Below are 13,574 nucleotides of genomic sequence, written 5' to 3'. Positions count from 1 at the left end.
GTTTGCCAGAGTTACCTTGGAGATGCAACAGCATGCAATTACTTGGACACCAGAGGCAATTTGTTTCTAGAATTTAGCAATATGGGCCCACAAAACTAATCTGTTATCTATGATGCTGGCTATTTCTAATGAATTTAGCATCATTTAATTAAGCTTAAGTGTAACTGCACCATGTTAAATCAGTTTCAGTTAGCACCTTTAATCAACAGGCAGAGCAAGCCACGCCCAGTGCAGAGGATGGGAACCTGTCCCCAGGCACCTATCAGACAGTTCTGAGCTTGTGGTCCTTGCTCCACTGTGCTCTCCAGGGGTGGAGGGAGAGCTCCAGGCGGGCTTGGGACAGTCATGTGTCTGCTGACATGCCATTTACATGCCACGCAATCCAGCTGCAGGGCTGTGCCTAGCAATTAAAAATTTCTTGGAAACAAGCTGAATTAACAGGTTGGATACTGGCCTCCTCTGAACCTGTTGCTTGCCAAGCTGCCCCCAGGGTATGGGGGCGGCTGCAGAATAAAAGCCTGTGGACCAAGGAAAGTCGCCCTGGCAGTGACCCAGCTGCTGAGTGAATGAAGATGGACTTGCCCAGCCCAGCCACCCAGCCCAGTTCCAGGCAATCTCCTTCTCCCCAACCTCTCAGGCTGGTTTAGGAGCTTGGAGCCAATGTCATGGAGTCTAATTTGCCTTCATTTTCCTCATCTGAAAAATAAGGTGGTGAACTAGGATGATGCCAAGGTGTTTTCATGGCAACCCTAACCTGGACAACTTCACAGGAAGATCAGAGCAACTCTTGGGTCTGTGAGTTCAGGACAAGCCCCATCAGATGCCACGGCTGCTCTGTGGTCACCCTCTCCCCTCTGTTAGGTCAGGCCAGGTCACTTCTAACCGCTGCTCTGGGAACCATGCTTTGAAAGAACACTGGCCTTTGATGTCTCCCAGAGGTTTTTTTTCTGTTCTTGACATTATCTTGTAATTGTGTTTGTTTTGGGTTGATGGGTTTTAAATATCTGTAGGAGGGAAAAAAAATGGCCCAGGGATGTGACATTAAGGGGGAAATGGTGTGATTATCTGTGTTAACTTTCCTTGAACAAGCCCTCATTTAAATCCTACAAGGTAGCCACATAGAAAATGAGTCCCACAAGCAATTTAGGGCCATTAGGAGGTGGCTGTGATGTTCTAAAAAATCCTTTTCAGTTACTAAGCTCTCCAGGGCCTCAGGTGGGGTATCTACTTTCCTGGGTGGATTTAGATGAGGGAGTGAAGAACAGGGAAGAGGAACCTCTGAGGGAAAAGTAGATTTTCTGGGGGGTGCCCTGAGGGACAGCAAGGATTATCCAAGGGACTTAGGCATTTGGGGAAAATCAGGCAAGACCCTTTGGGAGATCTAGTTATCAGAGGCTCAAAAGCCAAGTGGGGGCCTCCCTGGTGGCGCAGTGGGTTGAGTGCAGCGCTGTGAAGCTGTCCGCAGCCTCCATGGTGCCGGTTCGATTCCCTGTTGGCCAGGGAGATTCCCACATGGTGCAGCAGACCTCTCCTGTCTCAACCGCTGCTCCCGTCAGCAGTGTATTTCAGTTCTTCTGCCTGTTCTGCTCCCCACTCTGTCTCTGGTGGATTCTCTCACCCTCCTGTGCCTTTGGCCTGTACCCCAGTGCTTGTATAAATAAATAAAATCTTAAAAAAAAAAAAAAAGCCAGGTGGCTTTATCAGTACTTTGGGTCGAGGATGGTTGAGAGTCAAATGCCGGTGGGTTGCTAGGGCATGGCAGAGCAGAAGAAGGTGCCCAGACCCCAGGGGACCTGGGTGAGTCATTGGCCTCTCTGGGATTTGTGTTCTTACTTGGATGAGAAGTGACTTAAACTGGAGGGTTTCCCAGTTTTTTCTGAGGCTGTGCCAGCAGTTTGATTCCTGGCCTTCCAGCCCCTAACTCCCAGTGGGTTATCTGTACCTAAGCTACCTGTTCTTGTTTCACATTCATCACTTGGAACATCCTTGGTCCTCATCTGACAGTGCTGGGGCAGCAGAGGAGACAGGAAGGAGTTTTTGTTTCTTTTAAGCCTTGATAGTTCCCAAGCAGGCGTGATACTCAGCTTGAGCAATGCTCTGTGGGCCCACATCATGTCCACATGCCGGGTGAGCATGCATGAGGCCCCTTGAGCGGCAGCTGGGGATAAAGTGGGGTTCAGAAGCAATGGGCAGGCCTGAAGTTGAGCTTGTTTTCCGTGAGGCGGGTGCAGAGAGAGGAGCATGCTGCGGGCCTAGTCTTCCTCGCCCTTCTGAGCACCTTTCCCCGTGTCCTTGCAGCCCCAGGACGAGCACCTGAACAACTTCTGCCGACTGCTGGGGGTGGAGCACAGCCAGATGGAGCACTGGTTGTGCCATCGCAAGCTGGTCACCACCTCAGAGACCTACATCAAGACCATGTCCCTGCAGCAGGTGGTGAATGCACGCAATGCCCTGGCCAAGCACATCTACGCCCAGCTGTTCAGCTGGATCGTGGAGCACGTCAACAAGGCCCTGCAAACTTCCCTGAAGCAGCATTCCTTCATCGGGGTCCTGGACATCTATGGGTAGGCTGTGCCTGGCCCCCACTTCACTCCACAGCTGCTCCGTAGTGTCTTCCCGCTGGTAGTTTGATGCCAGCAAGCACCCTGGAGATCTTCCTGGGTGTTCCCAGCCCAGGGAGTGTGAGGTGTGTTTGTCACAATGTCTGGGGTCACAGCTGGCCTCAGACCAGGGATGCTGGGTGTCCCACACAAAGAATGAGTCCTGTGAGAACACCAGCAGCCTGCCCCATTGAGAAATCCTGTAGGCAGCCCTTAGCACAACTGTGAAATCAAGGCCTGAAGAAGGACGTGTTTGCCTGACATCAGACTGGAAGTTACTGTACACTGAAATCCAGGTTTTGTGTGTCAGTAACATTTTATTTACATCTGTCATTGGAGCTTATTCACTGTATTGCCAGCTAAGGGGATTGTTTCTGAACCTTGATTTTGCCCAGTGCCTTGCAGACCTGTGTTGTGTGGTCATTCTTGAGGTTCCTTTTCCTTTAAGAGTGCCCTCCTAAGGTACGGACAGGATAGTAACAGCTTATTTTGCAGGGAGAAGCAACAGGGCCCCATGGGAAGTTTGCTCACGTAGGCATGACGAGGCTAGATTTTTGACTCAGTGCCATCACCAGCTACAGGCACAGCCCCACTAGCCTTTAGTTTCCACATTGTGGCCACAGCGTCTGACGTTCCCTCCAGATCCTTGTGAACTGGGTTGCAGCCTCCTTTGTACTTCTTCATGACCTCTCTAAGCGAATCATAGATTAAATCCTCCTAGATCTTGGTGTCATGGAAGTCATGGCTTCTGACTTAAACTAGAAACTGGGACCCATGAAAGCACAGTTTCAAGAGCAGTAATGTTCTAGTGGAAGTAATGTTCTAGTGGCTGATCAACTGTGACTCGTCATATGCTGTGGCTGTAGGGAAGGAAGAGCTCCTCTAGAAGCTGTCACTTCCCCAGGCAGGGACAGCTGCCCTGATTACATCTCTGCTGCCATTACTCAGCATTGAGCGTTGGGCAGAACCATGTCGTGTGCTGCAGAGGCTGTAGAGGAAGAGGGAAGCTTGATGTGGAGCATTGCAGAGCCCTCTGGAACCAAGACTTAAGTCACTGTGTGATATAAGAGGCAATAGAAGAGCTTGTGGCAGGGTCAGTTTGAGGGTTTGAATGCTCAGTGTTGTGCACTTTTCAAGGCAGAGAGTGAGTGCTTCTTGGACCAGTCAGAGAAGGCGTTTTGTAGGAGGGGAGGTTTGAACTGCATCTTTTATTTATTTTTAATCAAATTTTATTGATGTATCATGTATTTTACAAACATACGTAGTTTCAGGAGTACGGCTTCACACCTGGGCACACACCCATGATTCACTCAGCCATCCCCAGAGCTCCCTAAAGTGGATCTTTTAAAGGGAGAGAATAGAATAAGGGAGATGGGACCCTTAGGAACAGCACAGTTAAGATGGCGGGAAAAGCCAGGTGCAGAAGGAAGCCTCATGGGCGGTGAGGACCAAGTCATCCCAGAGTGGAAGGGGAGAAGGCGTCTTTCCCAGGCTTACAAGCCCAGCAACCACAGGGACCAGGCTGTCACTCAAGAGCCTGACTTCTACTTGTTCTTAGAGCAAATGGTAGAAGAATCTGTGCTCTCGGAACGCACTTCGGCTGTCAGTGACCGATTTCGTTATTCTTCCCTTGCTGTAAATAATTTTGGATAATTGGGCTTCCCAAAATATTGAGCTTTAGTGTTACCTTCTGAGGTGAGACCTCTAGAAACTCCAGGTTTCCAGCATCTGACCCAATTTTCCTTACCTACCTAGTCAAGAATCTACTTATACTGAAGTTTTGATTTGAAGATTAACATGCAGACTTGTTAGATCCTTGTGCAGATCCAAGGTGTCCTTGTCCTTCATAGCATGTGAAAACAGTCTGAGCTGAGGTTTCAGTTATATACCATCTTAGCTGGGCCTTGAATTGAAATAGGTTCTTCCCTTCCTAGGGATCCCCAATAAACGGCTTTGCTCATAGCTGGGGGAAGGGGTGCTCTGTGAGCTGAGCTCCTGGTGCCCCTGAGTCAGGGGATGTGCACTGGGATTCTGTGCTTCTGTTTGCCATCACATTTTTCCAATGGTGTTTATTTTCTCCTGCCCAGAGGGGAAGCTCTGTCTGTCTTTGAAAGGTGTCCTTGTCCGTGGTGGGGAGGGGCCCCTGAGAACCCTGTTTCCCATTTCTGTTGCCATCTCCTGAGCTTGCGCCCCCTCACCTTGGTGTAGCCATGAGTTCCTTTGAGAACATCTGACAGTGGTCCAGTGCTGCAGGGTCCATGGCCAAACCACAAGGTGTGGGGCCACGTGGGAGCTCGGTCAGCAATTCCTGGCCCTTTGTGCTTCCTTCCAGGCAAGCTGTGCTCTTTAAAAAAATTTTTTTCTTTCTCAGATGCTAATTTACTTTTTCTAAGCTGTGTCCTGAAGCAGTCATGTTTAAAAAGTGATTTGCTCTCCTCCTGGAGAGGAATAAATGCCATGCATGGCTACTCCTCAAGCTCGTGCAGCGCCAAGTTCACATGCCATGGGCAGCGTCCAAGAGAGACAAGGCGGGCTAAGCATTATCAAGCTGTCTGTCTGGGCTATTTGCTGTCAAGAGGTACTCACAGACTTTCCCTGAACATAGCGCACTTCCCAACAGTTCTGGTTTGCAGAGAAACTGTAGAAACTGGCCTGATCAGAGAGAATGTAATGAACGCTTAGCAGATTAAAACAAAACTTTGACCACAGGAAAGCAGGTGACTTGAGTCTACAGGTGCCGTTTCTGATCTCTCAGATCAGTGACTTTTCTTAATCTGGGAGAAAATGACTACACATCGGCAGAAACCTGGGATGATTTGTGTGAGCTGCTACTGCCACTGGCTTTCCTGACCACAGGGCCTTTTCTACCTGGTTTCCTTGGGATATCATATGCCTTGCAGAAACCCCCTGAATTCTTTTCTTTAATGTTATCACCCCTCAGTTACCTGGAAGTGGGTATCATACCCGATACATCTCTCCTGACTTCTCTCACCACCTCCCTCCCATTTCATACTAATTCCTGTCTTTAGGTTTTATTTACAACATAACCGTGGGAAGAGATTCTCTCTAAGGAACATTTCATCCTCCAAGGCGTCAGAAAACTCTAGCTTTTTTTTTTTTTTTTTTTTTTTTCAGTTTTCTTTCCAACTCCCTGCCCACCAAACGCTAGAGAGCAAGAAGACACCCCCATCATCTCACTCTTTCTCAACCCTGGTGTGGGGTACAGTAGAAAATACCCTTAGGATGACCCAAAGGCTTTGGATTTCTTATACTTCCTTATGACTTGTAAGCAAGAGTAGCATGTGGAAGCTGGAGAGAATAGGCAAGATGGGGTGTTTTATACAGAAAACCCCCTCTTGAAGAGGGAGGGAATAAGGGGTTGTCTGAATTAGGTTAGAAGTGTGCAAAGCTACCAAATAAGAGTGGAATTGCCAACTCCCACCCCACAAGCGGACACTCACTTGTTCAGCTGGGACAAGTGCCCCAGATGTACCTCTCTAGGGCGTTATCGGCCCATGTGTCAGACTCCTCCTGGCTACAGAACTGAAGAGTTCTATATGCAGATGGGCCACTCTAGACTTTCTGCAGAAATTTAAAATGTTACCATAGAACCCATACCAGGGTAAACAAGTGCTCATTTCTACCTCTGAAAGTGTGCAGCACACCAGTGAGCATAGGATCACACACGTCCCCTAATGCTGTTCTAGTTCATAGAGCAGAAAAGTCTGGAAACTGCTACACCAATGGGCATAGCCCACAACTGCATCCATCACAAGCGGGGAGCGCCCTTGCTCCCTGCCCTTAGCCCTCCTGAGCATTTCCAGATGCCAGTGTCCTGGTAGAGAGAGGCTCCCCTGCATCTTGCTCCTCTGTCCCACCTCCAAAAAAACACATAGCCAGCAACACCCAGAGCAGTTTAGCCAACCCATGCCAAGCTCTTTTCCCTAACTCAGGACCTAGGAAGCTGCCTGTGGGGAATTACCTATCAGGCAGGGATGGAAATTAATAGGAGAGAGCCAGGCAGCTTTTGGCTGGCAGTTCCCTCTCATGTTGCAGTAACCAGCATTTGCCTCTACAGGCTTGATTAATTACGATCTTAATCCTTTATTTCTCTGCCCTCCTCAAGGCAACAGGAAATAAATGGCTTCAATTTGGGAAAAGTACACATGTATTTGTTTTTGAGATTAGCCGTCTAGGTGCCATGGTAGCACAGGAGGTTAGCTATGACCAGGCCGTTCTTGATGAGGACAGTTGGTTGCGGAGACTGTTGGAGCAAGGCAGGGTACAGAGCCCTTCTAATGCTGAGAAGCAGCAGGGAGAGGATGGGGGAGAGAAGAGAAGTCTGGACCCCAGGAAGCAAGAAATGGAGTTGCTGGTATTTTATATCCTTCTCAGTGCTCATATTGTTTTCCTTATCGTTTGTGGTACTTTATAACTTTAATCCTGCTCTAGTCAGTGCTTTCTGTTGATGCATTTTTTAAATAATTTAATTGTGGTTGAAAAAATATGACATGAAATTTATCATCCTAACTAGTTGGGAGTGTAGTGCTCAGTTGTGCTGCATCTTCACAGCAGAGCTCCAGAGATTCTCAGGGTGCGAGACTGAAACTCTACCCACTGACCAACTCCACTCCCCGTTTTCCCAGGCACCGGCCACCACCAGACTGTAAGGTGCCCAATGTGGTTCCATGAACTTCAGGAAGGATGGAAAATGATTTAGGGTCTGGTTCATTGAAGCCTCCTCTAGTAGCTGCCCTAGACCCCATCTGTGGTCATCTACGTTTAGCAGAATGGTAGAGAGCTTTGCGAAGCAGAAAGAGGAGGCAGAGCAAAGAGATTCCTGTTCCTTTCACCCGTGCTCACAGGGAAGGACTATGTCCCAAACTTCAAAGCATCTCATTGCCTCTCTGCTCTAGAATGAGAGGCTCATGGAGGTTAATAATTAACTCACAGTGACTGGTTGACTTTTTATTGCAGTTTCACTTTCCAACAGCATAGCCTTATTTTTAGGGACATCTGTGACCCTTGCCTTACCCTGAAATTGGGGTAGAATGAAAATGAAATTGTATGCTTTTCTGCTACGTTTTGAAAATGGAGAGAAATTGAAGTCAGAGGTGGTCCATCCCTGCAGGAGTACACATCTCACGCCTCAGCATCACCTCTTACTCCATGTTTTGACTCCTCCCACCCAAGGATTCTGGTGTAAATATCCTCAGCATTGATTTTACAGGAGAAATCCAATTCCCTCTAGGATATAAATTTCTTTGTGACATTTTAATGTTGTCAACTATGAATTGACCCATTGTATTTATTTTAAAAACTTATCTCTGTTGATGGGAAGAATTACTACAAATATAATTCCATTATACTAGAGAGGTTGCCCCATCTCCCTGACTGTGGTTTTCCGAGGTCAGTCATCTTGGATATTTTCCAAGCCACCCAAGCACCTCATTCATCTCTGGCCCTCCGGCATTACGGTAATTACACTAGATGGCAGAGGAATTGTTACCAGATAATATCTTAGAAATAGAAAATTATGAGCTAATTTCAGGCCATCTCAAATTAATGAGAATGTTCTTTGTGGAGTGCTACCAATGTAAACCTTCAAAAATGACAAGTGGGAGATATTTAAATCCTTTATCTGTGGAGCTCAGTGCAAATTCTGCAAGTACAACTGATTGCTATTACCTGCCCAATTGCTAGGGTGACTCTCTTATCGTCCTTCTAGGTTTTGTTAATTAAATTTCTGCTGGGGCCTGGCTGTCATCAGCAACCTCGCTTGGGATGGAGTGGGTGGGGAGAAAATGAACCTCTCAGTGACATAACTGGGTCTATGGAACCGCCATTTGGGCTGGAGGGCTGCAGTCCAGGGCAACATCTGGCAGACACAGCACCTCCCTCCTGCTTGGTCTCGAGTGCAGTTCCAGCCTGGACTTCGTGTCTTTGATCTTGTTTTATTGACCCAGAATTATTTCTCCTGTGTGGCCAAGACCAAAGGCAACTCTTTAATGTGGTCTCTCCAAGCAATTGACTCCTTTGATCACAGAACAATTTCCCACTTCTCTGTGTCTTGTATCTTGGGGGTGGAGGTGTATGCAGAGGGGGAGGAAAGCCTGACATTTTCCGGCACTGACCTGGCCCCTTTGGGCGTCTGATACATTTATTTTTGCTGGTCCTTCTGTATCAGGTGCTGCATCTCTGCCCCTAGCCCCACCAAGGGCCACTCCAATATGTCTCTTGGGAGTAATAGTTAGAAAGTGCAATCTGCTTGGAATGATGGGCATCATTTTATTAAGAATGGAGAATATTCAGTTGTCCATTCGAAAGAATGAGATGTGATATGAAGGTTCTGTAGAAGGCTGAAGCCCGTGCCCAGCCCAGAACCCTTACTGGCAGGTCCTCTTCCACTCTCCATATACTCAAGTCCCTCTCAGTTGAGAAGTCACCCTGCTCGAACATAGCCCTTCCAAGTCAGCTTGTTTTCTTTTTTTTAAGATTTATTTATTTATTTTATATAAGCACTGGGTATAGTCAGAAGCGAGAGAGGGTGAGAGAATTCACCAGAGCCAGAGTGGGGAGCAGAGAAGGCAGAAGGACCGAAGTATACTGCTGAGGGGAGCAGCGGGTGGCAGGAGAGGTCTGTGCATCATGTGGGACCCTTGCTAGCGGCTGGGGATCAAACCGGCTCTATAGAGGCTGCAGGCAGCTTCGCAGCCCAGTGCTCAACTACTGCGCCACTAGGGGAGGCCCAGTCAGCTTGTTTTCTTAATCAAACTCTTCACCGTCTTCTAAATTAATAATAGTAATCTCAGATATCAGCCTCTGGGTTCAAATACTGGCTCTACTTCCTCCTCTCTGTGCAAATTATTGAAACTCTCCCTCATTTAGTTTCTTCAACTGTAGGATGTGGTTTACAACAGGCCCTAACTCATGGTGGTGGCAGGCATTCATGAGTGAGGGGTCAGTAGATACACAGGACCAGCCATCCAGCCTGCTGTGTGGATAAAGAAAAAGCATCTCTTCCTCCTAGATTTCTGCCCTTCTCACTGCCTCCCCCTGATGACATTGCTCAATGCACTTGGAGCTGCAGCTGCTGATGCTGTTACGATGCTCCCAGCTTGGTGAGCAACCAGGCCTATGCAGTAGCACAGGGTAATCTCATCGAGAGTCCTCTCCACCCCACCTTCTTTAAGGTCTGGAGAACATCTCCATTTCTTGGCCACCACTAATTTAAGGCACACCCTGATTGGCTGTGACCTGAATTATTGCTCTAGTACTAGCAGTCTCCACTTCCTACTTCCGTCCTGAACACCTTTCCCCAAATCATACCTTTCCTGCACCCTCCTGCCAGTTTCCAAAATGCAAATCTGATGGTCACTTCTTAATTGAAATTTCTTAATTTCTTCACATTAACCCCTGGTAAAGTCCAGATCCCTCAGTAGAGCATCCAAGGCCCTGGTGCAGGACCCATGGCTGGCCCGGCAATGTCATGTCCCGCTGCTACACCTTGTCTTCTCCCAGCCCCTCTGCAGCAGTGGAGCCACAGTGCAAGCATTTGAGTTGAGCAATAAGTGATGTTGTTAATATTCTTCAAGTAGGAAGAGCTCAAATAAGTCCATATTTAAATTTAAAATCCAACAAACCTTCGCTAGCAATCACAGTTCACAAAAAACAGAAAAATACTGAATTTGATCAAGGATCATGAAAGATAAAATTTAAACAAAAGTATTCTTTTCATGTATTAAGTAACTTTTTGCAAAGTTAATCCACACTGTGGACCAGAATTCAGTTACACAGTAATACTCCCATGGAGGGGCAAGAGGGACTGATAGGATGGAGCACAAGGACAAATTTTGGAGTGATGAAAACCTTGTGTTTCAGAGTTAGGGTGGTACTCACACACTGTATAGCATTTGTCCAAAACTCTCTGAAATATACCTTGAAATTGGGTGCATATTATCTATTCAAACTCTAGTTCAATAAATGTGAATTTACAAAACAACACACCTTGGCTAGTATTAGGAGAGTAAAACACAATGAGGAGGCTGGGACCTGGGCGGGGTGATGACCTATAATGGATCCACCTTTTTGGAAATTAATTTGCTGCTTTTTAAGAAACCGTACTCAGACATGGTGATTCTTCTTCTAGAATAGTCTCCTAAAGAAAGAACCATGAACTCACAGAGGTACATACAATATTAGCCCCAGCATGGGCAGCTGGAAACTGGAGAAAGAACAGAAATGCCTTGTAGTTGCACGCGGTAAAATCATGTGCAGATTGGATAGAGGTGGCCCATCTGGGCGGAGCAGCCCTCCCCAGCTTGTGAGGGGGTACCAGCTAGGTTTCAACCCCTCTTGTTCCCACACCTCGCACCTGTCCTATCTTCCAGTCAATCCATTCAAGTTAGGTGGGGTAGATGCTTTTGACAAACGATGGCCGGGGTAAGTGTTTGCAGTAGAAAGCTGCGTGATAGAAATACGGGTCTGATCTTACATATCATCCTATTTGGTTCAAACACATGAAGGCCCTGAAAGGAAACCTACTTCAGTGTAACAAAGTCAATATGGTTCTTTCTTTTGCACATCTACTTTTCTAAATTTCCCTCTAGTCAGTAGTTTTTCTAATTATGAAACTGGGTATCTCCTAATTTGTCAAGGCTCTCCTGCACACTGACACCTGCACAGTGGTCTCTTTGGACATGAGTGGAAAACAGGTCTTATGTGCTGGAATTGGGGTAGGGCTGATCGGAGGAGAGGGTGAGGGAGGCTTGAGAAAGTCGCTGTGATTCCCTCTGATTTTGTCCACTCCTCTTCCATCCTGCAGGTTTGAGACTTTTGAGGTCAACAGCTTTGAGCAGTTTTGTATCAACTATGCCAATGAGAAGCTCCAGCAGCAGTTCAACTCGGTAAGCTTTGTCTCTGGACAGCCGTGTTGGGTGGGCAGACTCTCTCTTCCTGTGAGCAAAGGCCCCTGTGGTTTCTCTGCCCCCTGCGTGGGGCTGCAGCAGGGAGAGGGTAAACGAGACTTTCCTTGAGCTTGACCCTCAGTCCTGAACTTGGACATTTAAATAATTACCAGCCAGACACAGGGCCTCTTGGAATTGTTGGGAAATGACAACACAGGTGATGACTAGAATATCTGAGGGGAGGGACTGAGTGGAAGGGGCACCACCTGAGTGAGCATTTCTGTTCTGCCCTGGTGACTGTGACTTAGTGGCCAGCCTTTTTCTGGTGGGTGTGCACCATCCTCCAGGACTTAGAACTAATGGTTGGACCTCAGGGGAGATGAAGGTTCAGATGTACCTGCAGTTTACTCACTGTGACCTTCCACTCCTTACCCTAGCATGTATTCAAACTGGAGCAAGAAGAGTACATGAAGGAGCAGATCCCTTGGACCTTGATTGATTTTTATGATAACCAACCTTGTATTGACCTCATTGAAGCTAAGCTGGGCATCTTGGACCTGTTGGATGAAGAATGTAAGGTAAAGCTGATGCTTTCATCAGATCAGGTCATTTCCAGACTTGGGGTCGGGGGCAGGACCACTGTGCAGTGCAAGGTTTGCTCTCTAAGCTGGAATTGCTTCTGTGATTAACAGCCATTAGTGTGCTGGGGGAAGCATTAGTGTTCTGTGTACGAGAAGGTTCTAGAAAATGACACATGGAGTGTGAGTGGCAGGTGTTGCTTCATTGGTGATTGTGTATCTATTTGGCTGAGACAAGATGGTTTTATTGGCATGATATGATGGTGATAGAATTTGGCACCCCAGATATCCTTGTCCTTGGAGAAGGACCCCAACATCTAGATAGGCATCCCCAGAGAGTGAGGGTCAGGGGCCTAGGATCCTTTGCTACACCAGGTAGCTTGTGAGTGATACAACATGGTTTGGTGGCAGTTGAGGTCCTCAGAGCTCCCCATCCAGCTTTTTGTGGATGCTGCCCTGAATTGTCAGCACCGACAGAGGCAGGCACCGATGGGAATGAGCAGGTAGGATCTGGGTTTTGTTTCTTTTCTTTTATTTATACATATTTTACATCATTCTTCCTTTTTGTACAATGCATGCTTTCTCCTCTCAGGTGTAGTCCCCATAAAATTCCCGCCTCCAGTTCACCCGTGCACCATCACAATAGTCCCTTGTGCTCTTCTCTCCCCTGTTTTGATCCCTCTCCCTCCTGCTCCCCTGCAGAGTCTCTGGTATATAGTTGCCCATGGATCTGGGATTTTAACAATCACGTAGCTTCTTTAGCCTTTGGTTTCCTCCTCTGTGGATTGGTAGGGGTTGGATCTAGTGATTTTCCAAATTGGTAGCTGTTGAGAAGGGGGTAAATGCATACCAGTTCCATTAGTGATAGAAACTCTAATCAAGGGCCTCCCCGTGGTGCAGCAGTTGAGCGCTGGGTTGCGAAGCTGCCCCCACAACCTCTGCTGTGCCAGTTCGATCCCCGGCTGCTCCCCGGCCACTGGAGGAGGGTCCCACATGGCGCGCAGACCTCTCCTGCCACCCACTGCTCCCCTCAGCAGTGTACTTCGATCCTTCTGCCTGCTCTGCTCCCCACTCTGGCTCTGGTGAATTCTCTCACCCTCCCGCGCTTCTGAGTGTACCCAGTGCTTGTATGTATAAATCAATCAATCAATCAATAAATCTAAAAAAAAAAAAAAGAAACTCTAATCAAAAGTGTAGAAACCACATGATTCTTGGTATTGAACCCTGTTGCTTTTACTCTCTGGTCTCCCACATCTTTGCCTGTACAGGACAGAGTGTGGCTTGATAACTAGGGAGAAAGAGGCCTTTCCCTTCCAGATGGGCTCTCCTAGTTTCATTGCCTTTGAAAATGAAAAAGAAAGGTTAACAGAACAGTAAAAAAAAAGAAAAAGAAAGAAAAAGAAAATACATGGAAATCCGCGGCTCACACATTTTTATCTCCTAATGGTTTTCAGCATTTCTGTGAGCTGCGGGCTCCCTCCTGAGTCAGA

The 13,574-nt window shown here is 47.4% G+C and overlaps 1 protein-coding gene across 1 annotated transcript in view; it reads left to right on the top strand.

Annotated features, from left to right (window-relative positions):
- The window catches only part of MYO5B (myosin VB), a gene marked incomplete at both ends in the record, with an annotated part of 268,648 nt that overhangs the window by 167,996 nt on the left and 87,078 nt on the right, over window positions 1-13,574 (top strand). Inside the window, 3 exons of the mRNA XM_084252600.1 lie at window positions 2,299-2,564; window positions 11,425-11,506; window positions 11,944-12,084. Coding sequence (XP_084108726.1) covers window positions 2,299-2,564; window positions 11,425-11,506; window positions 11,944-12,084 — 489 coding nt within the window. The remainder of the gene's footprint in view (window positions 1-2,298; window positions 2,565-11,424; window positions 11,507-11,943; window positions 12,085-13,574) is intronic.

This window comes from Talpa europaea (genome assembly GCF_964194135.1).
Source record: "Talpa europaea genome assembly, chromosome: 13".
Lineage (NCBI taxonomy): Eukaryota > Metazoa > Chordata > Mammalia > Eulipotyphla > Talpidae > Talpa > Talpa europaea.
Note: the sequence above shows the minus strand (reverse complement) of the source record. Positions and strands in the feature narration are given on the sequence as shown.